Source organism: Catharus ustulatus, chromosome 13 (genome assembly GCF_009819885.2).
Source record: "Catharus ustulatus isolate bCatUst1 chromosome 13, bCatUst1.pri.v2, whole genome shotgun sequence".
NCBI lineage: Eukaryota > Metazoa > Chordata > Aves > Passeriformes > Turdidae > Catharus > Catharus ustulatus.
The window spans coordinates 12,570,273-12,594,657 of NC_046233.1; the positions used below are offsets into that span (position 1 = coordinate 12,570,273).

At 47.2% G+C, this 24,385-nt stretch overlaps 1 protein-coding gene across 1 annotated transcript in view; it reads right to left on the reverse strand.

The window, feature by feature from the left end:
* The window catches only part of NCKIPSD (NCK interacting protein with SH3 domain), a 51,707-nt gene that overhangs the window by 2,920 nt on the left and 24,402 nt on the right, over positions 1 to 24,385 (reverse strand). Inside the window, exons 4-11 of the mRNA XM_033071220.1 lie at positions 20,893 to 20,980; positions 18,116 to 18,741; positions 11,949 to 12,119; positions 10,972 to 11,058; positions 9,473 to 9,611; positions 4,140 to 4,220; positions 2,796 to 2,924; positions 956 to 1,048 (exon numbers count right to left, since the gene is read on the reverse strand). Coding sequence (XP_032927111.1) covers positions 956 to 1,048; positions 2,796 to 2,924; positions 4,140 to 4,220; positions 9,473 to 9,611; positions 10,972 to 11,058; positions 11,949 to 12,119; positions 18,116 to 18,741; positions 20,893 to 20,980 — 1,414 coding nt within the window. The remainder of the gene's footprint in view (positions 1 to 955; positions 1,049 to 2,795; positions 2,925 to 4,139; positions 4,221 to 9,472; positions 9,612 to 10,971; positions 11,059 to 11,948; positions 12,120 to 18,115; positions 18,742 to 20,892; positions 20,981 to 24,385) is intronic.

The following is a 24,385-nucleotide window of genomic DNA, read 5'->3' on the forward strand; positions in this document are numbered from 1 at the left end:
AAGGCAGGCAAAAGAGAGGCATCTTCATTAGGTTGTGGGACCTCTCTTTCTTCTCGAAGCTCCTCACTGTAACGTGATCCCTGCAGGGAATCTGGTAGGGGAAGAGCTAAACAAAGGCTTTGGGAGGAGACCAGACAGAGGAGCATGAGGTGCCTGCTGTCCTCAAGCTGATACAGTGTGGAGATGGTGATTTGCAGCCCCAAAGAGAACTAAAGCCAGAGTAAGATGAGCTGCATGCATCACAGGAGAGGTTATTTCCAGCAGCTTAACAAAATGAGTTCTCTCAGGCAGCAAAGCTCCTGTGCTCCAGAAGGTATTGGAAAGCACAGTAGTGGCCTGCAGCACAGGCTGAAAGACCTGGCACCACTCTTCCTGCAGACATCTCCAGCGTTCCAGCAATCTGCTCTGCAACAGCTCTACAAGTACACAGGATTTCACTCCATGCCTGAAGCAGACACAAGGCTAACCCTCTGCTGGCAATTCAGAAATGAAAGTTCCACTCTAAGCAGCATTTTGGAAGACAAAAGCTCCCTCTGCATCTGTCCCCCAGGGCAGATGTTTGCCAGCACTGGCAGAGGTTTGTGTGCCAGCACACACTGAGTCCTCTGCCTGTCCAAGGACAGAAGTGGCCCAGGACCAGCTTTCCTCCCAGACAACAGCTTGCCCATGGCAGCAGGTCCGTGCTCTGAGATGAAGCTGATGTGATCCAGAAGTATGGAAATGGCAGCCACCCCTCTCTCCATAGATGCCATCAGCCATTACCTTATTCCTTGTGCAGCTCCATCCTCAGCAATGCAGACTGTCACCCTCACAAACTCACCAGGAAGCAGCACAGCACAGCCTGAGCTGACAGCTCCTCAGCTGACATCCTCTCCTGTAAGGAGCATGGGGCTTGTCCCCCCAGTCATCTACATGCACACCCTGCCAGGCATGTAACAGTGCCACACACACTCACCTCCTCTGTTCAGCAGCAGCAGCAGCTTCTCTGTGAAAGTCTTGACATTGGAGTGCTTGCTAATTGTAGTCATGATCACACTGTGTTCTGGAACTAAGGGAGAAACCTGTTCAGCATCTCCCTTTGTCTCCTGAAGACCATGGTGATAAAAACACATAATGGATGTCTCCTATTTCACATCAGTACTCTGGGGAGCTTTGGAGAACCACAGTCTATCAGGGCTACAAAGTTTCAGGCCAGGGAGAGAGAAGGTGAAATAAATCTGGAAATGGCACATTAAACACTTGGTTTAAGTGCTTGTGACTTGGTGCTTTCTCTGAATATCTGATTCATGTGTGGGTTCCCACCCTGCCAGCCAAACACTGGGAAAACAGCTTGCAAAGGCTTTATGTTGTCAAACATTACCTCTGCTCACAACCCTCTGCAGCCAAGGGCTCCATTCTTTGGTACCTTCTTACTTCCTGTCAGCAGAAATTTAGAGTCTTAAAAGTTCTCTTAAGAAGGGTCCCAGGAGCATCCCAGAAAAGTTTTTCCCAGCACTCAGCACTGTGCTGTGCAAGGGTACAGGCTGGTTCTAGGAACTGTCCCCTTGCCTGCTCTGGGAGTGATTTGCTGTAAAATACATTAATCCTAGCAGAGTTTATGTGTGTGAGTGTGCATGTGCACACACAATCACATAAATAGCACAGTGTGGCTATTTCTGTGGTTTGTAATATTTCACAGGCTGCAAAGTGTTTCAGGGTCCTGAAGGGTATCAATATAATATGCACTTAGGAGAACTTCTGAACTAATGCTGCACCACTGAACTGCATGAGAGATGAATCTTGCAGACATAGGGATAAAAAATTCAATCCACCAATAAACAACGTGAATATCATTTAACATGTTCTTAGCATCAGAGAATAAGTCACTGCTCTTGGCTACGCCCCAGGTGGGCAGTAATCCCCAGAAACACACTGCCTGTCATGCATTACTGCCTAATTACTGCAGCCAGCAAGGATACGGGTGTGGGAAGGGGTAATGAATCAAAGCAGCAGAGATTGCACAGTCTCTGTGCAATCAAATTTCACATGAAATTAGAAACTTTTGCATAACTTTTAATGACATACAGCCCAAAATAACAGGTAAATTACTGGACATTGCTGCTTTATTCTCTCTCCAAAAAAACAAGGATAATGTCATGAAGCAGATCAAGGGTAAGTAATTAACTAAAGACAATTGGAGCAACAGGAGACTGGGTTAAGGAATGGCCTCTCTTACCAGACCTGGAACTATGCTCCAGGCTTCAAAATGTGCAGGCAGAGGGACCTGATCTGCTGTCTATCCTCATGGAGCTCAGCAGGGCAGGGAGGACAGAGAGCAAGGGCAGACAGGGGAGAGCTCAGGCCAATGCTGAAGGGCATGGCCTTAACAACTTGGCAGCTTCAGGCAACGTGGACAGGGAAGCAGATGCTTTGCCAAGACCCGCAGAATGCAGAGGACTTTTGTTCTGAATTGGTATTGAAAAATGCCCACTGAAGCATCTTCTCTCCCAAGCCACCTGTGCCTATAAATTACCCCCACTCATGCTCTACAAATGCAGCCCAACAACTCTTTTAATTGGGCACTATGGAAGCCCAGTGACAAATCCACTGAGCTGCCCAGAGCTGCAGGGCAGGGACTCTCAGACATTTTTTCCTCTAGGCTTTTGTACTATATTTAAACACAGTGTAGCACCAGAGACTAGGAGAGCTGGTTGGTAGTTATAGCACCATCAAGACCCAGTTTCTCCCTCCCCATTTTTCACACTCTTACTCTAGACCACTGAAATCCTGCCTAGGCAGAGCAGCCCCAGTTTAACCTGGAATGTGGAGATTGAAGGCCAGAAGGACGTTGACAAATAAGTCAGGCAGCTGGTCAGTGGTGTCTGAGGGCAGCCCGTCCTCAATCACATCCAGCAGGAACTGCACAAACTGAGAGTTGAGATGTTCTGCACAAGGAGAAAGGGGCATTTACAGCACAGTGAAAATAAACCAAACACAAGAGACCATCCAAGTCACTTCTCTGTTCTTTAATGATTGAAAACCATTAGTGGAGTGCTAGTGTCAGCCTCCAGGGAAGGAAGGGCTCGTCAAGTGGACTAGACAGACCACTGAAGCATCTTTTTGTGAGACACAGTGCAGGGAATTGCTGAAATTTGGTACCTCAACTGGCATTTTTTTTTGAGTAAACAAAATACCAAATCCTGCTCTAGCTGTTGAAGAACCAGTGCCACCAGTGAAGGCTTCAAGGCAGGAAGAGACTGGTATTCTTGACCACTGGTTTAATTAATCTCTTTAAAAAAAACCCTAATAATCTAGATTGTTAGTAATAACCCAGTTTTCAATTCAGCTATTAGGAAAGCTCAGGAGCTCATGCAAATAAGTCCACCTGCAGGAAATAACTGCCAGGGTTACACAAAGAGGGAAAAACAGGAGGTGTAGAGGCCCATTCCAGTCACTACTGCACCAGTTTAAATCTTGTACAGGTTTACCTGGTGTTAAGGTAAAGCTGCTGATGAGATATTTATAAAAATCTCTACTGCATTTCCAGGAAAATTAAGCCCAGAATTTCCCAAATACAACACAGCCTTGGGAAGAAGTGGGCAGGGCTTTCTGGCTGAAATGAAAGGACAGAGGATAAAACAGGGAGAATATTTGCACTTCATTATTGACTGCAATACCCTTAATCATCTCCACTTTCCCTAAAAGCCTGAACTACAGAAGGCTACACTATCCTGCTAGAAGAGAGACCAGAAAGAGGCCACATTATGCAGCTGACAGCCTTTTAGTGGGTGTTTGTGCAGGGATCTGGGATCTCAGCCTCATCAGCAGACAATCTCCAAAGCAACTAAGAGATCTGTGCTTTTACACAGAGGGAAAAGAGGTCAGAGGTAAAACAAAATGCCACTTAAGTCACAGGGATGGGCAAATCCAGGTCGCCTGCAGCATGGCACGCAGTCTTTTGTGCTGTTCTTTGGAAATGTGGCATCTCAGCCCAGCACCTCAGCTGCCAGGCGCTATTGATAAAGAACAGACCCTACTCTTTCTGGGCCTTGCACTGAGCTGACCCCCACCTTGGTCATCAGGAAAAGCCCCTTCCCCATGTCTCAGCGTGCCCCAGACATCCCAGCACCAGCTCTGTGATAAGCACAGCCCACTCTTACCATAGTGGTGATATGGCAGGGGCTCCCCCATGGAGAACATCATGGCCAGCACCAGTGCAGAGTAACACATCTTCTGATGATCTGCAAGACAGAGGTCCTGTCATTAGTTCTTCTGAGGACCTTTCCCCAGCTGCAGCTGGGAAGTCTCACATTTAACACAGGCATTTAACACTGATTAGCCCACTCCTCATTCCTGTATTGACTGAGCAGTAAGGGTGTTTTTTCCCGTTTTAGCACACCACACGCCTTCTGTGCCGTGTGTTTCCAAAGCAATTTAAAAATAATCATAACAAGAGTCCTCTATTTTTTCCCTTCTACTTCAGAGGATCCGGGCAAACTTGATCTGAATAATTAAAAACCTCCCCTGCACAGTCCCAGGACACATCCCATGGTTATGTAATTATTGAACCCAGAAAAAGCATCCATCTGGCCAGCTCAAAATACTGCCTGTTCCAACCAACACCACCCCCAGACAGCCATGCTGCTTGTTACCATCTCTGCACTGCTCTACTTTTGCTACCTCAGCTCTGCCTGAAGGTATAAAAGGTCCCTGGGGAGACCAGATCACTGCTCAGGCTGTGCATCTTCCCACCTCCCAGGCCACACATCTCCAGCACTGATACATCCCACAGCCTGCTAGTCCAACAATTTTTGCTGGCAGCAGCTATATGTGAATGCTCCAAAGAACCCCTGTCAGTGTCTCTCCTGAATTTTAATTAATGGATACCTCTCAATAGATATTTGCAGAACAAAAAAAAAAAAAAGTCATGGAATAGGATCTGTGCCCTCATCAAATGTAGCCTCTCTTCAGTTCACCAAGTCTGAAGGCAATAGGAAAATTATTATTATTATATATAGGTTACCACCATGCTAGCTAAATGAAGTTCAGCTACATCTGCCAGAAAGAGCCCTGGGGCACAAGGAAACTGAAGGTGTAATTATGAAAAACTGACCAAAACTACATTTCATCAGATGAGAAAAAGGCCCCTTCAATCTTTGATGCTTTTCCTGGCCATCCTGCTGCCCTCCACAATACACACCAGTTCCAGTGCCCCCTCCAAACCCTTCAAGATATTTCACTTCTTCATGCACAAATCAACCCATCTCTAAGCATCTGCACCCTGCAGTTTGGCTTCAGCAGCACAGGCTGATGCCTTCACTGTCACCACTTACTCCTGGACTTGGCCAAAGGACTTGCAACATTTGGCAGCTCTCAGGTTTACTGTCAAGCATGAGGGACACAATGCTACTGAGTCATTGCAGCTCCGTGCCCCCTGGAAAGTCAGCTCTGTCAGCAAAGCCTCTCCACTCAAAGCACACACACACTGTCACAGCTCCACATGGCACCTCAGTTTCCAACCAGCAAGTACTCTGAGTAAAAATAGATAATTTGCAGCTTAACCAGATACTACAGTATGAACAAGATTAGGAGTTTGTAGACCATGTGGCAGCAAAGGAAGGCTAAAAACTGCTGTTTACTCTCCGTAAACAGAGCAGAAGGAGATTTAATGACTTAAATATAATTTGTACTTCTTATATAAGAAGTTCTTAACTATGAGGTGACAGTGATGCCAAGCACACTGTAGCAGAAAAGGGATCTGACAAACTGTTCTTCACGTGATTTCTTCATTCTCTCCTCCATGGCTGCAGGAGCTGGGTCTCACAGGCAGAACACTGCAGTAGGCAGAGACAGGGAGCTGTTGTTCTCATGTTCCTAGAAAAGCTTTCTTTCATCAACAAAACATTTTCTCTCATCATACCAGGAGCAATGAAATAAAGTGAGAGCCAGAAGCCAGTGTTAAACATGGCAGTAGCAAATATGGAGGAACAGACTAGAGATGGAGGGGGGAGATTAGCTTTATACCTCCTTGGTCCATCTGCCATTAACTGATGTCCATTCATCTTGGTTGACAGTAGTCTACATGACTAGAAGGCAAATCTTGTTGTATTTTCCTAAAGATGACAAGAAACCAGCCAGAATCCTGAACTTGGGGCAAATCCAGATGAACCCAGGACACTCACTCTGCACAGGCTTTTTAAGTTTTTGGGAGTGTCCCAGCTGCAGCAAAACAAGACTCCAAGACTCACCATGCTGAAGAACAGAGTAACTGTCAGTCAAAACACCGACAGTGTTGTTGGTTTTTTTTTACTTTACAAAGCAGCCAGTGGTTGTCAGAAATGAAACAGAATCAATGCAGCTCTCCTGAAGCAGAGGGACTGCTGAGGACAGACTGATAAGCATCACTGAAGTAGCCATGACAGGTGGGAGAGATACAGCTGTTTGCTTACCAGCCTGCATTGCTGAAGTCCACTGAGATAGTGGTGAGAAACTGCAATCACGTATGAAAAGCATTTCTCAGAGGCCTTTGAAAACCTTGCTTCCACCTTCTAAACACAGCAGTGTGAAATGTGGGCACTGGGAGCAGACACAATTGTCTATGACTGAAGGGAGAAGAGCCTGACAGCTGACTTGCATTAAACTGTGCTGCAACAAGGGAGAAAGTCATGATTACAGACTGGATTATCCCTGTCTGTTTTCTCTGGAACTGCTCTGGCTAATTCTGTCCTGCAGTGGCTCATTATAAGGTATTCTAACATGGATAGATGTGCAGGCCAGCTGCAGCAGAGGGAAGGAGCTGTCCAGAAGCAGTAAGACCCAAACATCTGCCAGAAGCCAACATGCCTGCATCAGTCCCAGGGTAAAGTCTTTGTCACCAAAGGCACCCAGCATCCACAGACAGAGCTTCTGCCTCAGCTGCTTTCAATAATAAGCCAGGAGGGATCCCACAGAGCTGCTGCAGCCAGTTCCACACTCCCAGTTGTGTAGTGTTGGCACTGACTGCTCTGGCTCCAGTCACCCACAGAAGGGATTAGCTATTCCACAGCATGTCACAGATCAGCTGCTATTCCCCAGTTTTTAGTACCAAAATAAGCTCAAGTCATTCTAGGATTCAAGGTCATGTTTTCACACAAGCTTGCCATTTGCTGGCAGCACATGAAGCAGCAAAGCACCAGAGTGGCAGGAGGGAAGTGCTAATGCCCTGAAACACCTCTGAAGGACAGACAAATTTGGGCCAAGGATGGCTACCCCCCTGCAGCCCCACTGTGAAGGCTGAGAGGACTGGATGATGCACAGATGTCATTGCACAAATGCCAATCATAAAGCTTAGCACAAGGAAAGCAGCACAGGATGAGGACACTGATTTGTGAGGCTCCTGTAGCATCCACACAATGGTCTGTCAGTAAAGGAGGAGGGAAAAAGCTTTTCACTCTTCAACTGGACCACCTTACAGCAAGGAGGGAAAAATCCCTCCCCTTGAGATGATGCTAGGGAAAGGGAGCTGCTGCAGAGCTGCAGGTTGGCAGCTCAGAGGACACAGTAGAGCCACTTCTCACTCACTTCCACTGCCATACTTTTAGGACTTCAAAGCAGAGCTAAAACTTGCTGAGAGACAGGCCTGCTCCAGCCTAAGTACTACCTGGAGATCAGCAGAGGTGTGCAGAAGTCACACAGATCAGAGCTCAAAGCTCCATACCCACCAAGAGGCTGAATCAGCTGTGCTGTCTGGGATGACACAGCCTCAGGCAAAACACAGCATCACTGCAACCATGCAAAGAGTAAGAAGGGTGACCAGCCTACTCTGCCTGCACAAAGACAGCCCAAGAACAGGGCAGGAGAAAAGAAACCTGTTTGGGAAGGTGCACAGGATGCTCACTTGGAGACAGTCTTTGTGAATGAATGATGGAGACACAATAAAGTTTATTTTTGGCAGCACAAAATCAGCGGAAACTTTGGTGCAGGAGCACAGTCACAGTCCCATAACCAGCCAGCATTTGCTTCTTGGGCAGTAAAACCTCAGCCTGGAGAAGATGCTTCTCAGGCATAACCCGATTAAACACCAAGAGTGTGGTAAGTTCACAGCACAGAATTTATAAGCAGCAATAACAAAAGAGCCAACACAGGAGTAATACTTGCAGTCCCACACCACCAGCCCTTTGCCCTGCCCTGAAATGCCACCCTCCTCTCCCTCTCCTGTGACATGCCTGCACTTCAAAGCATCTAAGCAAAGACAAGTGCAAAGCCTTCTGCAACAGGCTTGATTTTTATCTCCCATAGCCCTTTCCAGACACGAGCCCTGTTGATGCTGCCCACCACAGTCAGGTTGGCAGTCTGTGGTGGGATGCTGGGGACAGGAATGTCTATTGTGCAGGTTCAAAGTGGTCATCTAGGACATTAATTTGGCTCACATAAAATGGATGAGACAGTCCCTGTTCTCTGCAGACCTGTCAAACCCTACACAATCTCATCACCAAATTATACCCCTCCACAGCTTCATGACACCCACAACAAACCAACAGACTGCAACCAGGGCGGCAAGGCTGCAAACACCAGGCTCTTCTGATTTGATCCACATGGTCACTCAACAGCTACTCTAATTGTGGGTCACAGTTAGCACAAGACAATGGATTTTCAATGTCCTTCTAAGAGAAATGTGCCACTGCAAGCACTGGCCTACAAGTTGGCATCAAAATGGGGGGGAAAGCTGTGACTGTCCAGGACCACACATGTGTGGGGGGCTGGAAGGTAACACCAGGGGAGTATTACTACATGTTGACCTTACTCTTGGGCTTTTTCCCAGCACCTGCTTCTGGCTGCTCAAAAATAAAGGACACTGGGCTAAGCAGGAGCTCTGAGGGCACAAAGGACATTCTGTTTAGTAGCAGGGACAGGTCATCCTAACAAATGAGGGAGTGAAGTAGAAAGAACATGAAGGCAAAGCCTGAGCATGGAAAGCAAAGAGCTGGGCAAACCTGGGCCATGGCACTATCCTGCAGAGGACCAGGACTGCAATGCTAACAACAGCACTGCCCTCTCTCTTGGCACAAAGGTGGAGAGAAGGCCCTTTCCTTTAACCAGCACACACCTCATTCACCACAATGAAACACCATAAAAATTGGGCACAGAACACTGGAAAAAACTCTTTAAGAAACTGCAGAGATCTTCCTTGAGATCTGCAGGTGTCTCTTGTCAGCATTATGAAACAAAACTGAAACAACTCAAAACATCTTTTAAGACATCTACAAGAAATGACACAGATTATTAATGGCATGTTCAAGAGCTGGAGGGCCTTGCACTGTTGGACTGACACATCCCCTCCTGTGCATTCCCCAGGTACAGCTGTAATAACCTGAATAACTCTAAAACCAGACACCATTCCCCCCGAGCACTGGGCATGTAGAGCAGCCAGGCAATGGGGGGCACTGCTGCTGCTGCAAATCATGTAATGGGAGGACATATTCCCAGGGCTGTGGGAACAGCAGCTCTGGCTCACCCTGTGTGTGAGTCTGCATGTCCCGGGCCAGCTCCATCGGCAGCACAGAATTCACAAGCGTTGAGATAACGGCAGCATCCAAGTTGCACATGGCTCCAAAGCACTTCAACAGCAGCAGGCGCAGGGGCACCCTGTGTTCCTGCAAAACCAATTTGTCACATCAAACCATGTCCTAGAGGAGGGCTCCCTCTGAGGCAGAGACACAGCTTCTTCAAGTTCCTGTTGCTGGGAATTTCCCAGGGTAACATGAACCCAGAAGCTCTAAAAGCTTTTAACAACAGTACAAGAATCACTTTACAGTAACATTCACAATTGGGCTGACTATAGGTTGTTTGCACGTGTTGTCAGAGGGTATGTGGCAGCCAGAGCTCAGATCTGAGATGTCCCACACCATCCACTAAATCTGGTAACACACCAACAACCCACACATGTTCACAGCAAAGAGACTGAGTGTGCTGGGCAGCCAGGATTCTCTGAGCATACTAAGGTTTTGTCAACACTGCTCTGATTAAGGTTTCCTGACAAGGTAACATTTGCAAGCTCTCTTCAGAAAGTTTTGGGACATGCAAGGATTCCAGCAAAGATGATGCTCAGCCTGCACCTCCCATGCAGGAGCTCTGATGCTGAAGTAACCTGCATACTCACTCCACCCTCAGCCAACTCCAGGGTTCAGAGAACACAAGTGGGGCAAGCCCTGGCACTGGGCACGACAGTAGCCAGGACAAGACACCCAACTGCTCCCTACCTGGTCAGGCCTCCTTGAAATTGTGGTCAGGGAAGAGTAGGCAAAGTCAGCAGGTTCTGTTATGCCCAGCCTGCCTTCCTGCTGCTCTCAGCTATGCTACAGCCCCCTGATGCTGAGAGTGGGTTCAGACACACAAGTGCCAGATGAAAGCAAAATGCCACAAGACTTGATGTGCTATAGCTGGGAACTTAGGGACAAGATGGGGACAAGTTTTTTACTCCCACAGAGTTCTACAACAGAACATTCTAGGAAGGAGAGGGGCAAAGCAACACTACATAGGTGTTTAAGGCAAAACTTCAATTTTTTCCTCTAAATACTGATTTCCTTCCTCACTCTCAAGGCCTCTACTCACTACCTACTTTCCTAAGCAAAGTTATTTACTAATGCACAGGAGTGCATCAATTAAAAGAAGAGCAATCACAGTCTGTCAGATCTCCCAAGGCATCCTCTGAAATCCTTCCTCTGGATACCAGTGATGCCAATGCTGTCCCTCAACGGGCCAGTAAAAGCAGCAAGCTTTACCCTTGCCAAGTGCTAGCTACTGCTTCAAAGTCTACAGCATCCTCTGTTCTTTCACACAATTTTCATGCTTGACATTAGCCAGCACTCAAAAGGGATATGTTACAATTTCAGTGAGACCACAGAACTGCCCTGTCCAAGGGAAACATCTTATACACATTCATTGTACCAACCCTGCTCTTTTGCATCTTCAGGGAAATCTTAAAAAGATATTTGGTGCATTTTGACACCTTACCATCTGATAATACGCCACAAGGGACAGGACAGATTCAAACTCATTCTTCTTGCACATTTTCTTGCAAACTTCTGGGTCTGCATCTGTCTGGAAGAAGGAATGGACAGGTAACCCAATGACACATCAAAGCAGAAGGTGCCTGCTGCAGGAACCTCGAGGGAGTCCACCACTGAGTAAATGGTTGCACAAAACCCCACTCAGCCTTGCCCTGCAGGCCCACACCAAGGCAGCACAGGCTGCATGCAGAGTGACAAAGACCCTGGCATTTATTACAGAAAATTTACCTGTTCTGTTTATGTCAGAACTGGAGAGGACTATAAAATAGTGCCAGAGCAAACCCCCCACCAGTACCCCTAACACAGAGCATGTCACTGCACTGAGGGCAGCTCCCAAATCATCCCTGGACACAGATGGCCTTGCACACATGAGTGAGAGTGCCGGGACAGTAATCCCACTGCTGCTCACTATGGGCATGTTCCTCTCCTATATGCAGAGATGTGAGATGATTTATGCTTTCTCACAAAAGCAGCTTTAAAGCTCACTTTCAAGGCAACCAAAGAATATTCTTTGCATTTAATGAGCTTAACCCCACAGGTACCTTCCAGCAACAGAGGATATCTTAAGTGGAAGATGTTTTAAATGGGCTTAGGAGAGCAGCAACCCAGGTTTTCTGTGGGAGGTTGGGTTTTTTTGAGGGTTTATATCCTCTTGTGATAGGTAAATACCAAAACTACCATGAACAGCTCAGTAACACTTTTCAGGACAGCTTTGTAAGGTGGAACGAAGAGTAAAGCAGCTCAGGTGCACTGCAGAGCCCACAGAGAAGGGGTAGGGTTTACTGACAGTAAAGGATGTACAAGAAATCTTGCCCCAAAACAGCAAATCCAGTGGCAACACAGCAGTGAAGGAGGTCAAAAAGAGGAACTTCACCAGCCCTGTCTGCTCTGCTCTGGCTGTAAAGAGAGGAATTCACTCACCAGGATGCGAAGCAGCTCCTCCAGGTAGCAGCAGATGACATTCTCATCCTCATAGAGTGCCCAGCTGCGCTGCTGAGCATCATCCTTGTGCCTGGCCAGATCTGCAAAGATCACCTCCAGCCGCTGCTCATCGTGGCAGATCTGGCCTGAGGGCAGCCCCGCACTCAGGTTCTGCACGACAGCAAAACCACTGGTTAGTGGGGCCCTGACAGCTGGCTCTTGTTTGGGTGCCTGTTTCCTGCAATCTTGTCTCACGACTGGCAGCTGACCTCATTCAGTCAAGAGCTGGCAGGACAAAACCAGTAAGTTTATGACACATGTTATTTCACATCTCATACTTTTGGAGCCTCTATCCTCTGTGGATTCTGGAAATCATCCTGAGGATGGGAAAAGCCAAAGCATCCTGCTATGAGCCAGGATCACACCAGGCAGAAGCTGAGCACTCCTGGTAAAAGAGACATGTCCTGGACAGCAGGCCACCACACTGCACAGCTACCTCAAGGCAGGAGAAGTTCCCTCTGCTGCCCACTCCCTCCAGCCTGAAAGGGACAGATCTGCCTTGAATTCTTGGCTCAAGAGCAGGGACTTGTATGGTGCTCTCCATGCCAGCTGCTGTAGGCCTGGATCCTCAGCAGCAAGAACAGGAACCAATTCATCATGGGCTGCTTTGGTTTTGCTTCATTCCAAGCAGAGCAGAGCTCTACTGTTCACCACAGCTCTGAAGTGAGTAGCCACTAAGTAAATCTTGCTGCACACATTCCTTTCTCAAACTGCTGTCAACTGCATCCCCACCACTTCTGACTCATACACAGCCCTTGCCATGAAGGTCTCATTCTTCAGTTGCCTTTCCTTTGCTCATCCTCTCCTTCAAGAAAGAGGAGAGTGGTGAGGCAGCATTTAACCCACCCAAACAGCTGCTGTGCTCTGGGATTTAGGATAAGCCTCTAGGACTAAGTATATCACATGAGTCATTTGGTTTCCTGAAAGCAAGGCAAGAAGGGGAGGGTTCAGTACATGGAACTGAGTTGATCACAGGTGATAAACCCAGGCATCATTAGGAGAGGTAAAGACTAATTTGTGAAATAGCTTAAATTATATACACAAGGGTTTGGCAGCAGTGACAACAAGCAGCAGGAGATCAGCAAGGTAGAAGAGAACCAAGCTGAGAAATTCAAACAGCAGGGAAAATCCACTCACTGAGACCAGATTCCTAAAAAATTTTTAAGAGTGTCTTACCACATGCATCAACAAGTCATGATCACTCTGTGATAAAAGGCCTTTATAACTTATCAGCCAGGACATCTCCTAGAATCTCAGAGCAGACTTAGTCCTTCCAACAGGCTGGCTGTGCAGGCAGGGACAGCAAATCTTTAGGCAGACTTCACTTTGGGAGCAGAGCAGATAGATTTTGTATGGAGACACAAACCCATGTCTTGTGCCAGTTGTGACACCCACATGTGGATGGCCAAGTGCAGGAGCTGCACCCTTCCTGCCTATCTCCCACCCCCCAGCCCTCTGGGGAAACCACTCCATGCTTAATAGTGATGTCTTGCTTGCAGTACTAGAGACAGAATTGTTAGTCATTTCCCTTGGGGTATGAATTAATTTAGGACTTCAAGTCCATGCTTCAGTTATAAAAGAAAGAAGTTTTCTTGTTGCTGCTTCTTACATAATTTGTGTTAGGCAGGTAATGAAGGAAGAAGCATGCAGGTTTAACACAAGCCTCTATACACTCCTGAAATGTTGGGAAGCTGTGGGTGGCCTAGCAGAAAAGCAGGTAGCCAGCTGTGAGAGAGCACAACAGCTTTCAGGAGCTGAGTACAAGCATCAGAATTTCCCTCTGATGGTGATTTGTCAGAAGCAAATGCATTAAGAGACTCACTTCATCTTGCCATCTCCCTGCTTCTCCTTAGGAGGAACTACAGCACTGCAGTGTCACCTGCATGCCCTCAAGTGTCCCAGCTGCTTGGGAGAAGGTTCTCCATTATGTGCCTTACTCACATCCTCCTCACTGCAGCACTGCAGGGCCAGTCCTAACTCAATCCACTGCTGGGACTCTTTTTACATGATCATTTTAATGAGTATTCATTTTAATGATCATTCTATTCAGCCTCTTACCACTAATCTACTTTCTCCAATCCTTCATCTGCAGCCCTTAATGACTCCACTGAGCATCAGGCTTGGATGGACTTGGATGAGATCAATCCATTAACAAGCTCTTCCATCTGACCATGTAACTATACCTTGCACTGTCTCAGTGCACTTTCAGCATCATTCTCAGCCCTCCCTTCCCAGGGTCAGCTCCCTGCTTATTAAATACCATGGCAGCTACTATAACCTGCAGCATCATCATATGGTCATTTCCAAGAATCTGCTGGAGAGTCCATAAGCAGGAGGAGGTTTCAGTATTTCTAACAATGCCACTTTGCATTATCTTGCTGCTTCAAATAGCTCCCTGCCCCCAGCCCACAGAACAAGCTGCTAAAGGGATTTCATTCTTCCTGAGCAGCCCAAAACCATTTTGGGAACTTTATGATACCCACACTGCTCACAAACAAACAGGTGGCCACACCTGCCATGCAAACCCAGCTGCTGTCCTGGCCATTTCTTCTTTTCCCACTCCCTTGCCTCCCTCTCCTCCACCCCACCAGCAAGTGCAGTGGATCACCAGCATCATGGGTACACATATCTTCCCTCCAGATACGCCCCAAAATCACATAGCAGGTTTTCAGACACATTTCATGGGGACTGCTCTGGGAATTCCTCAGTCCTCTGGGCTGCAAACCATTCCCACATTATCCACAGAAACCAGACAGCTAACACTGATCCCAACCACCAGGATCCTCAGCAGCTGCTAATGAGATGAAACATGGTGTAAGAGAGATGTCTGACTTCAGCTGAGCCAAATGTCCCAGGGCAAGCTTTTCACACACACTTTCAGCAGCAGCAGGTCTGCTCCCAGCTGACACAGCCACATCCAGGCAGGTCAGCTCTGCAGGGAGGCAATGTCAGCCATGCACACCTGTGGGTGTCACAGGGAGAGAGCAGCACTTGGCTTTCAACCCCCACAATAGCTGTGCCTTGGGAAGGTCTCTGCAGCCTTCACTGTTCAGGAGTGGGACCATCTACAGCTGAGCCAGGATGGCTGCCTGCAAAGACTCTGCCACAGAGGAAAAGGCCTGCCTAGGCACTAAGGCATTCCTCCTGCCCTCCAGATTCCCTGTTGTTACACTATTACACTGAGGAGGAGGACTCCTAACAGCCCAGCCAAAGCACTCACCCTGCTGACCTTGCCTTGTCTCTGGCTAGGATGGGAACAGAGCTCCTCTGAGAAGAAGCTGAGCCCAGAGCAGCCATTGTGTCTTGTCAAAAGCAATTCTTCTTTAAGCAAAGCTGAATCAATGAATGAACAGGAAGGCAGCTTCAGGGGAAGGTTTCAGCCACAACAGCCATGAGGTTTGTCAGAGCTTGTAGAGGACAACAGGTGCTGGGGATGGGCAATTGAGAGCAGGTCACAGCCCAGCACTACAAGGGAAACCTCCTCCAAGAACACATCACCTCCCACACCAACTTTCTCATTTGTTCCTCCATCTCCGACACATCCAAGAATAGTTTGACCCCAATCAGCAGCCTAGGTTCAACTAGAAGACCAATCTACATTGCACATCTTTGTCAGCAGTTATGAAGATTAAATTTAAGCCAACCAGAAGATGAGCCTGAGTCACAACTACAACACAGCAATGCAATTTTAATACAAAGCAGGTAAGTGGTTTCTGAGTTCTCCCTCTCAAGGTGCAACTAGCTTGAGCATTGGGCACTTCTGGTTGTCTCACACTAAGTTTAATAAATCTGCAAAACTCAATGTGCTTAGACATAACATCTACAGTACATAACATCCCCTCCTCTCAGAACAGGAGATAATCCAACAGAGCTGAAGGCAATCACACATCACCAAAACCTACTGATCCAAGTGATTCTCTAGAAGCCCAAAGACCAGGGAGCATCTTTATGTATGTCCAAATTTCCAACAAGTTCCCATGAAAGCCAGCTCCAGTTTAGCCAGTCACTGCAATGCTGCCTTTGAAAAGAGGTTTCAGTCCCTTTGTGCATCTTACCCAACCACTGTGACATTTATCAGGAGCTAGCTCATGGACAAGAAGAGGGACCATTTTCAAGGCCAGGCCAAATGCTGACACAGAGAAGCCAACCTGGCAGGTTTGCTCCTGCAGATCAGGGTTTCCCAAATAGTATGGTACCTCAGCACTCTCCTTGTCTCTGCTGTTCCCCCAACTTAGTCTTACATTGCCTCTCAAAAAGCAGCAGGATGCTGTCCCAGGGTCTTTTATTCTCTAGACAAACCACATGCCTGTACAGACTCCACACTGGAAGAGCAGCAAGGTAAATAAGATGGAAGTACTATTCAACCTTCAGAAGGCACTGGGGATAGAAGCGAGGTAATGGATTCTGGAATTGATTTAGTAAACCAGTGAGCTGACTTTAAATTAAGACTAGAATAGGAATAGAAAGGATATAACTAATTAAAGAACATGATACAAAAGGTTAAAGCAGGTATGGTATTTACTATGAGCAGACCAAAGCTTTAAATCAAAACTGGTATCTCACTCTGGTTTAGGGAGTCAAAGAAAAACCTTGAAAAATATGCAAAAGATGAGTTGCCCACGTATTTGTGTGGATTGGGGAGTAGAGGGAATTCAGAAGCTACAAATTAAAGAAAATATTTCTTGACCTAGAACTGACAACTCAGCAACAATTCTACACAGAAACCCCTGAGACTGTGGAAGGATTTGGTTTAATGAACAACACAAAGTCAACAATATAATTTGTATCACTAAACCACACTAGTGAAGCTACAGCAGTGCAGCTACCCCAAAAGCACATGTGACCACCCTTCCAGCTGTTAGAGCTGGTCTTCTACACTGGATGAGCAACCTCACCTGGGACCAGATCCCCACATACCAGCAGAGCAATATCATCTGTGTGGGACACTGAGAAAAAAGGCACACAGACCCACAACATTCACACCTGAGCACAGTGCAAGCCCATCCAGGCTCTCCTTCTGAAATCAGTACTGCTCAAGATAGGTATGCTGATGTATTGTGAGATGGAACAGAAACTTCTGCTGTGTCTCCATACATTACTGGTCATTTTAAAATCCCACAGATGTCCTAGATGACAGATATAATATCAGTTACCAGAAGATCCATACTTCTCCTTGCACCAGCATCACTTTTTTCCATCCTTTTCAGGCTGGTCTGCAGCAATGGCCATGAAATCGAGGCTTTCAAATCTCCTCTGCAGAAACCTGGCACTAAATAACTTCTGTGGAATTAAGTTTATTGTATCCTCAGTACAGGTATTCATGATAAAAATAATATTCAAATCTTGGACAAGATGCAAATATCAGAAAACTGAACTTCTCAGCATGCAAGATAGAGACAGAACATTTGCTTGAAACAGTTAAGTTTTTTTGCTGAATCTAGATCACATATTGACAGGGCATTGTTATTAGAGAAAGAAACAATTAACCACTGGGTTATGACTACAGACAGAGACTAGATGATTGCTTATAGAGCCCTCTGTTCAGTGCAAACAGTCAACAAGATTATGATTTGATCTAAAATCTGAATTTCATTACTTCTCCATATTCAAATACCTCTGAACAGTTCATTATAATCTTGCCATTAGCAATGGAATTCCAATCTCAGACGTTTATATTATGCACACTCTTAGGGCTACACTGAGCAAGCGGGAGCTGAAATTTATTATCCCTCCAGATAAAGCAGGAGGCTGCCCAGGTGCACTTCACCATTTCAATGACTGATGCAGAAGGAGAAATATCAGATTATTTTGACATAAGGTTTATTTAGAACAAGCTCAAGATAATGCTTAATCTCAAGGTTATTTTGTACATCTGCAGCTCATCTGGGGAATAAACTCACCTGTTTTCCACTTCTCTGCTAACTAGGACCTGGCTTAAACTCCTGGTTCCCCTGGCTGGACATTTACCCCCATCTAGCACCTTTCCATTTGGGATCTCACTGCATTTCTCATCCCAAACACTGGGAGCTCACTGAGCTCACACCACCTTATCCCTGATGCTCAGAGGTGGTGTGCAGCAGTCCCCCTTCCAGCCTCACACACATTACCTTACTCTCCACCACGGAGATGAGGATTTGCTCCATGATGCTGCTGGTTGCAGGGACAGAGGTCTGGATGTGGCCGATGACAATGCCAATGGCCACACGGGACAGCTCGTAGCTCAGGTGGGTGTTCCTGCGCACCAGCTCGATCAGTTCGGCACCAATTGTCTTGGGCACGGAGGCCACCAGGCCACCGGGTTCTGCTGATAGTGACTCCACCCCAGCCGCCTTCTTATCCTCCAGGCAGAGGCTGCTGAAGGCATCCAGGCTTGCAGGGGGCGGTGGGGCAGTTTTCTTAACCTGAGAAGTCTTCTCCCCATCCACATTGTGGGACCTCTGGGTCCCCCCTTCAGCTGGCGGTGCTGGGGCAACCCTCTTGGACTGGGGAGATTTGCTGGTATCCTTTGGGGAAGTCCCATAACGGGAATGGGACACGGAGCCACTGTCCAAATTGCGTGTAATCGTGGTGTGGACACTGCGGCTCGGGACAGGGGGTGGAGTGTTGGCAGGGCTGGAGGTGGCTGTGGGGAGAGCGGTCTCAGATACAGAAGAAGCGGTGTACAACGTATCCAGGGATGTCGTGCTTATAGAGGAGGCACTAGAGGCTGACCCAGGCATAATTTCAACAGCATCTGAAAGGGAACAATTAAACATGCCTTAGCAACAGCATCAAAGGAAAGGAGAAAAAACCCAAATTGCTACAGCACAGTCCATTAAAAGGCTCATTGTGCATTCGACCAGAGCAGTTTAACTCCTCTTCCTGCCTCACTTATCTCAAAGCAAAATTGTACCAGTTTTCTCTGGAGCATTCCCACACAATCACCTCTTTAGAAACGGGAAAGCTACTCCGCAGAGATGAATACCTTTCAAAGGGCTTAGTGTTTTACACAGGGGAAGGGAGGGAGAGATGGACAGAACCAAGGGACAGAAAAGTCTTTTCCCCCTGGGTTAGGCTTTTTCTGCATTAAGGACATAAGCCCTCACTTTTGAAAGATGGTACCTCAGAATTACAAGACACAGAAGGCTTCACACACAAGCCTGCATCTCCCTCTTGCACAGACCTCATGGCTAGCACTGACAGCGGAGGAAACACTTGACTGACAATCTCTTTAGTCCCTCCCTTTCAGCACTCTCCACCATTTGATCAGGAGCCCTGCAGCCCTGCTAGCACCCATGATTTCACTAGCCTCCACACTATCTGCTCTACTGTATTTCTCCCCGCATCTCTAGTTTTGACTAGCTCTAGTAGCAGGAGTCCCACCTTCCAAGGGAAAAAAAATCCACAACAAGCAAAGAGATATTAAGATTTTTTTTCCCTTTAACCTGGTCTTATATATAGTTTTGGTAAATCTTATCCATTAGTTTCTAATGGGCAGAAATGTATCTGAATTCTTCCCTGATTATGAAAACAATTACTTGGACAACCAGTGGGCTATCTGGAGCTTCCCAAGAGCAGCTGGTGTTAGTGCTGTAAGAGAAGGAGCTGCACCCCACGGACAGCTCTGCTCTCATGGAAGGCTGTCACTCACACACACATGCCCAGAGGAAGGAGCAGTGGGACTGATGTGAAATGCCTTTGCTGCCCTTTTGCAGCCAACTCCAACCCTTCCTGCTCCATCAGTGCTTGGAGCCTCCACTAGACCATCCACCACTCCTCCCAAAGTAAACATCACCTAGGCAGAAAAACTGGGCCCTTCACTCCCACACAGGTTCAGCTCCCTCTTTTTCCTCCTGCTCACAGGGGATCACTCATGAATCATAGCTCCCCTCATGCTTCATTAAAACAAAATAATGAGTTGAAGGAAACTGACCTTTGCAAACACCCACTAGTCCAGTGAAAAATGGCTCAATACCATTAAGTACCATTAAGGAAGCTGGTCCCAGGTCTCAAATTACCTGCAAGTGAATAGCTCTGCCCTGCTCCACACAAAGGGACACCAGTGGGCTTGAGATGGGCTGAATGTCACCAACAGCATCACTGTCACAGCACAGCACTTGGGCAAGCTGGCAGCATGTCAGAAGGATAAGCACTGCTCTGTCAGCCCAACCATGCTGAAGATGGAGAAGCTCCAGCCCTGACCCCATTGTCCTGCTCTCAAATGTTTCCCACCAGCTGCTCCTCTGTGGGTAGCACATAGGCAGATGTGTCCCTGGTATTATTGCTGCTCCTTACAGGCACCAGCCACTGAATTCATGGAGATCCAACCATCGTGCAAATAAAGTGCTCAACAGATTAGGACTCAAAAACAAGACTTGAGAATGTATTAAAGCCAGTGAGTTCCCATGGTGAAGTATCACATACTGCACTGCAAGGGAATGCTCCCTCTGCCTTATTGGGAAACAGCCACAGTGTCTGTGGGAGAAAAAGGATCTTAAAGCACTGACATTGTGCATTAGCCAGACTAGCCACATGAGCAGGCAGAGAGCTGCTCCTTAGAGAGCACCATGATTTCCAGGGCCTGGGAATCCCAGACACTGGAGGAGTAGGGGGATGCTGTAGCTGGCACCCATCCACAAGCTGCTCAGACCCTTTCAAATCATAACAGGCTTGAAGGAGGAGCACTGGCCACCAGCTCAGGACTACTAGCATTAAAACCCACAGGAATCTAGGCTATATATATATTTTTATAGATATATTTGTAAGGATATAAACCATATAGGAATTCAGGGAATGGGTAAAGGATGCTCATCTAAGCACAAAGCAGAAACATTCAGGCCTCATGGCTGTTACACCATCCAGTGTCTGTTTCATGCCCAAGACCTGGAGAGCAGTTTGTCCTTACTTTTAATGGGAGCAGCAATCTGTGTGTTCTTGCGCTTCTCTGGAGGTGGGGGGGTGACAGGAGCAGCACGACGAGCCTGTGGTGGGATCTACAAGGAAAGATTTCAGAGCAATCAAAGGAGGTTGACAATAAAGATATTCTCTTTTATGAAGGCTGCTTTCTCACGTGCATGTGTAGATTTGTCCTTACATCTCTCTTGTCATTTGGGGCAGTTTTCTCAGGAGGACAGATGCTAATAGGCAGCCTCCTAGAAGAACAAAGCAGGACTCAAACTGACTTCATCCCCTCCCTGTGACAGGCAAAGCAGCCCTTGTTTAATTGCTGTGTTCAGCAGCACACGGCACATATGTCGTGTAGACCTGTCAAGCATTTACTCCTCCTTTATTCCAAATGCAATCCCACACACTTACCATGTCTCCACATTACTCTCAATAGCTCCACAGAGGCTGCAAACAGAGTGCGAATTTACACACTCTTCTGGAGAGATCCATTACAGCAGCTACAAATACCCTTGTAGAAAGACAAAGAAAGGACTGGAAACATGTAACTGCCTTTTCCACGCTTTCAAAGCTATTTCTGCTCATGCAGGGAGAAAAGACTATCTTTTCTCTCTGCATCTTCTCTGTGTAAAACTATGCTACCTATAGCAAGACTCACTGGGAAAAGCCTTGCCAGGGAGTTGCATTAACTCTACACATCTGGGGTTTCTCATGCAAGTCTCTTCTTCTACGATTGCCAAGCCAGCAGTGTTCAAGCCCCAGACCCAGACTCCTACACTCATCTTTTCCACCAGATCTAAACACCATGATCATCAATATCACCTTCACTCACAATAACTCCAGCGAGGTGCAGCCTCAGGGTTAACCTCTCAGTAGGGCATCACTGAACACAGCAGCCAAGCTAGGTGGGAGCATACTGCACCAATACATCAGTCCCTAGCAGCTCAGGGCCAGGAGACTCTGCTTGGGACCCCCTGGAACTGCTGGGATTCAGAGCCTGCTCCCTCAAATGTGCCTCTGCTTTTATGGGATATTGTGATCATTGTCTGTGGCCAAACCTCCCAGGGGAGCACAGGAAGGGAAAGGAGGTGATGGTTTGAATGCTTTGAGTAACCTGGCTTTCAACCATTTGGAATCTACAACGAAAATCAGTCCATCACAAGTGAAAATTTTACAAGTTTGTTTAGCCCTGGAAGAGAAGCTTTTCTGCGCCCTGTTATTGCTGAATAGGCCTATATAAACATCACACAGGGGCACAGAGCTCTGCCACCCCACAGTGAAAATCTGAGACAGGCCCCTGACAGGTCTCAATTTTATGTAGCTCAGTAGAAGGAGAATGAAAAATGTATTTTTTCCCCCCAGATCCAGGAAGGGCAAAAACTTCATCTAAAATGGGAGCAAAGATATTCCTGTAAGTAAAACACCTTTAAAAGCCATCTCAAATATTCAAGACTCAGTGCCAAAAGCTGACAGTGTGCTCACAGCCCATGTCTAGATCTACTAGACAAGTGAAGACAGCAGTTTGCACAGACTTTAAAAAAGGATCTCTTAGTCCCTTTCCCACCCAAAACCAAATATATCCAACCTATGCCATGTCATATAAAAAGTCACTTATTTACAAGCGCCTTCAGCTGGTGAATTAGCACGAGACATGCTGCAGACTCCCTGCCTGCACTCTCAGCTCTTCTCAATCCACCCCACATTGTTCTCTGGGTGGAATGCTATCTGATACTTGCATACAGCTTCAAAAATTATCTGTGTTGGTCCAAAAAGAGACTGCACAGCTGAGAGAGGTCAAGCAGATCAGGAGGGGTCTCTGCACTGCCACGGTTGGCAGGCTGGCCCCAAATCCAGAAAGCTCAGCTGTGCTAAAAGCAGAGCTCTGTGCAGAATGCTGGGGCTGACAGCACGAGTCAGAGCTGCTTGGCACAGCACAGCCACGATTACTGAGGCAGTGGGATTTAGCAGACTCAGAGCTTAGCGCAGATGCGTGACATTGTTTGGAGATAGCGAGGGTTGGGTCATTCTGGAGTATTTCCATGGCTTCATTAGCCCTTCCAAATTTACCACACAAGTTTAACACAGTTATTACAGGCTAGTGCTTAAATTAAAGATGTACACATAACGCTAGCTCAACCCCTGCCAGTTTAGACAGCCACACACCACAGTACAAGTGGCTGTGAGAAGAACATAAAGCACCACAGGAATTTCCCTGTGCTTGCCCAAGCTGCATGGTCAGGAGGTGTGAGGTGTAACTGATGGCCATCCCCTCCTCCACCCCACATCCTAACCACTGCTTGGGGCCAACAGGAGGATGTACACCAAAATCCCCAAAGGGAAACCCCCCTCCTCTGTGCAGCTGCCATGCACAAGGTGACCATGCAGGAATCCTTGAAGTTCAGATCCCACCTGTCCAGAGGGGAAAAGAAGAGGGGCCTTACCAAAGGTTTAGAGAGAAGCAGCTGTACTTGTGTTGAAAGCCTCCTTTTCCCCAGGCCTCTATTAGGGCACTGTGAACTTCCTCAAATCCACAGATTTGACACATCTGCTGCCTGTCCTTTACCCTTTTGCAAGGACTGATAGCAGGCTGTGCTCCCTGTGCTGCTCAAAGACAAGAGCTGACTCAACCACAACTCCCATTCCCTTCGCAGCCAAGCAGGCAGAGAACATCACCACTCTCACTCCTGGGAACAATGTTATTACAGGAGTACCCTTTAAGCAAAATAATAAAACAGTAAACTAAATGAACAATCTCCCACCCACTGCCTCCTCCAGGCAAACTCTGCCAAGCCAGACACACTGGTCTGTAGCAAAGGTTTCTGGAGATGAGCATCACAAACTCAGTGAGCATGCACGAATGCAGCAGACGGACTAAAATACTCCACGAGCCCAACCTCCACCCTTGGCAGCTGGTATGGCAGCAGCCTCAGCCTCCCACCTTATGCTGACTATAAAAGCTGAAGCACAAATGCCCTCACCAACTACTGCAGCCAGTTCAGTCCCGGGAGAAAAACCGTTGAGAGGAAACCTCAAATTTTGCTTAGGTTTTCAGATGCAAACACTGAAAGCACCTGAAAATCCTACACAATGAAAAGCACATGCCAAGACCTCTGCTCCTCTGGAGCTAGTGAGAAAGTTTAGATTTCAGTAGGTCTCCTCTTAGGCTGCTGCATAAGCAGTGGAAGAAAGCAATGCTGCTTCCTCCACTTTGTATTTTCAAAGCACTCAGGAAATCCACCGAGCAGTTAAAATCTCAAGGAGCCCTTTCAGCACAGGGCTAAGCTGGAAGCCCTTCAACTGCATCCTCAGTGCCACCCAGACAGAAACAGCTCTTTGTCAGCCAAGGAAATTCATCTTCCTCCTTTTTGGCAAGCAACCAAATCACAGACCAGATAAAGACAGGGAATGAGCGTGGAGAATGGGCAGTAAGGTGCCCCATTTACTCAGCCCATAATGCACAGGCTTGAGAGTGGAGTTAGTTTGACTGCCAAAGA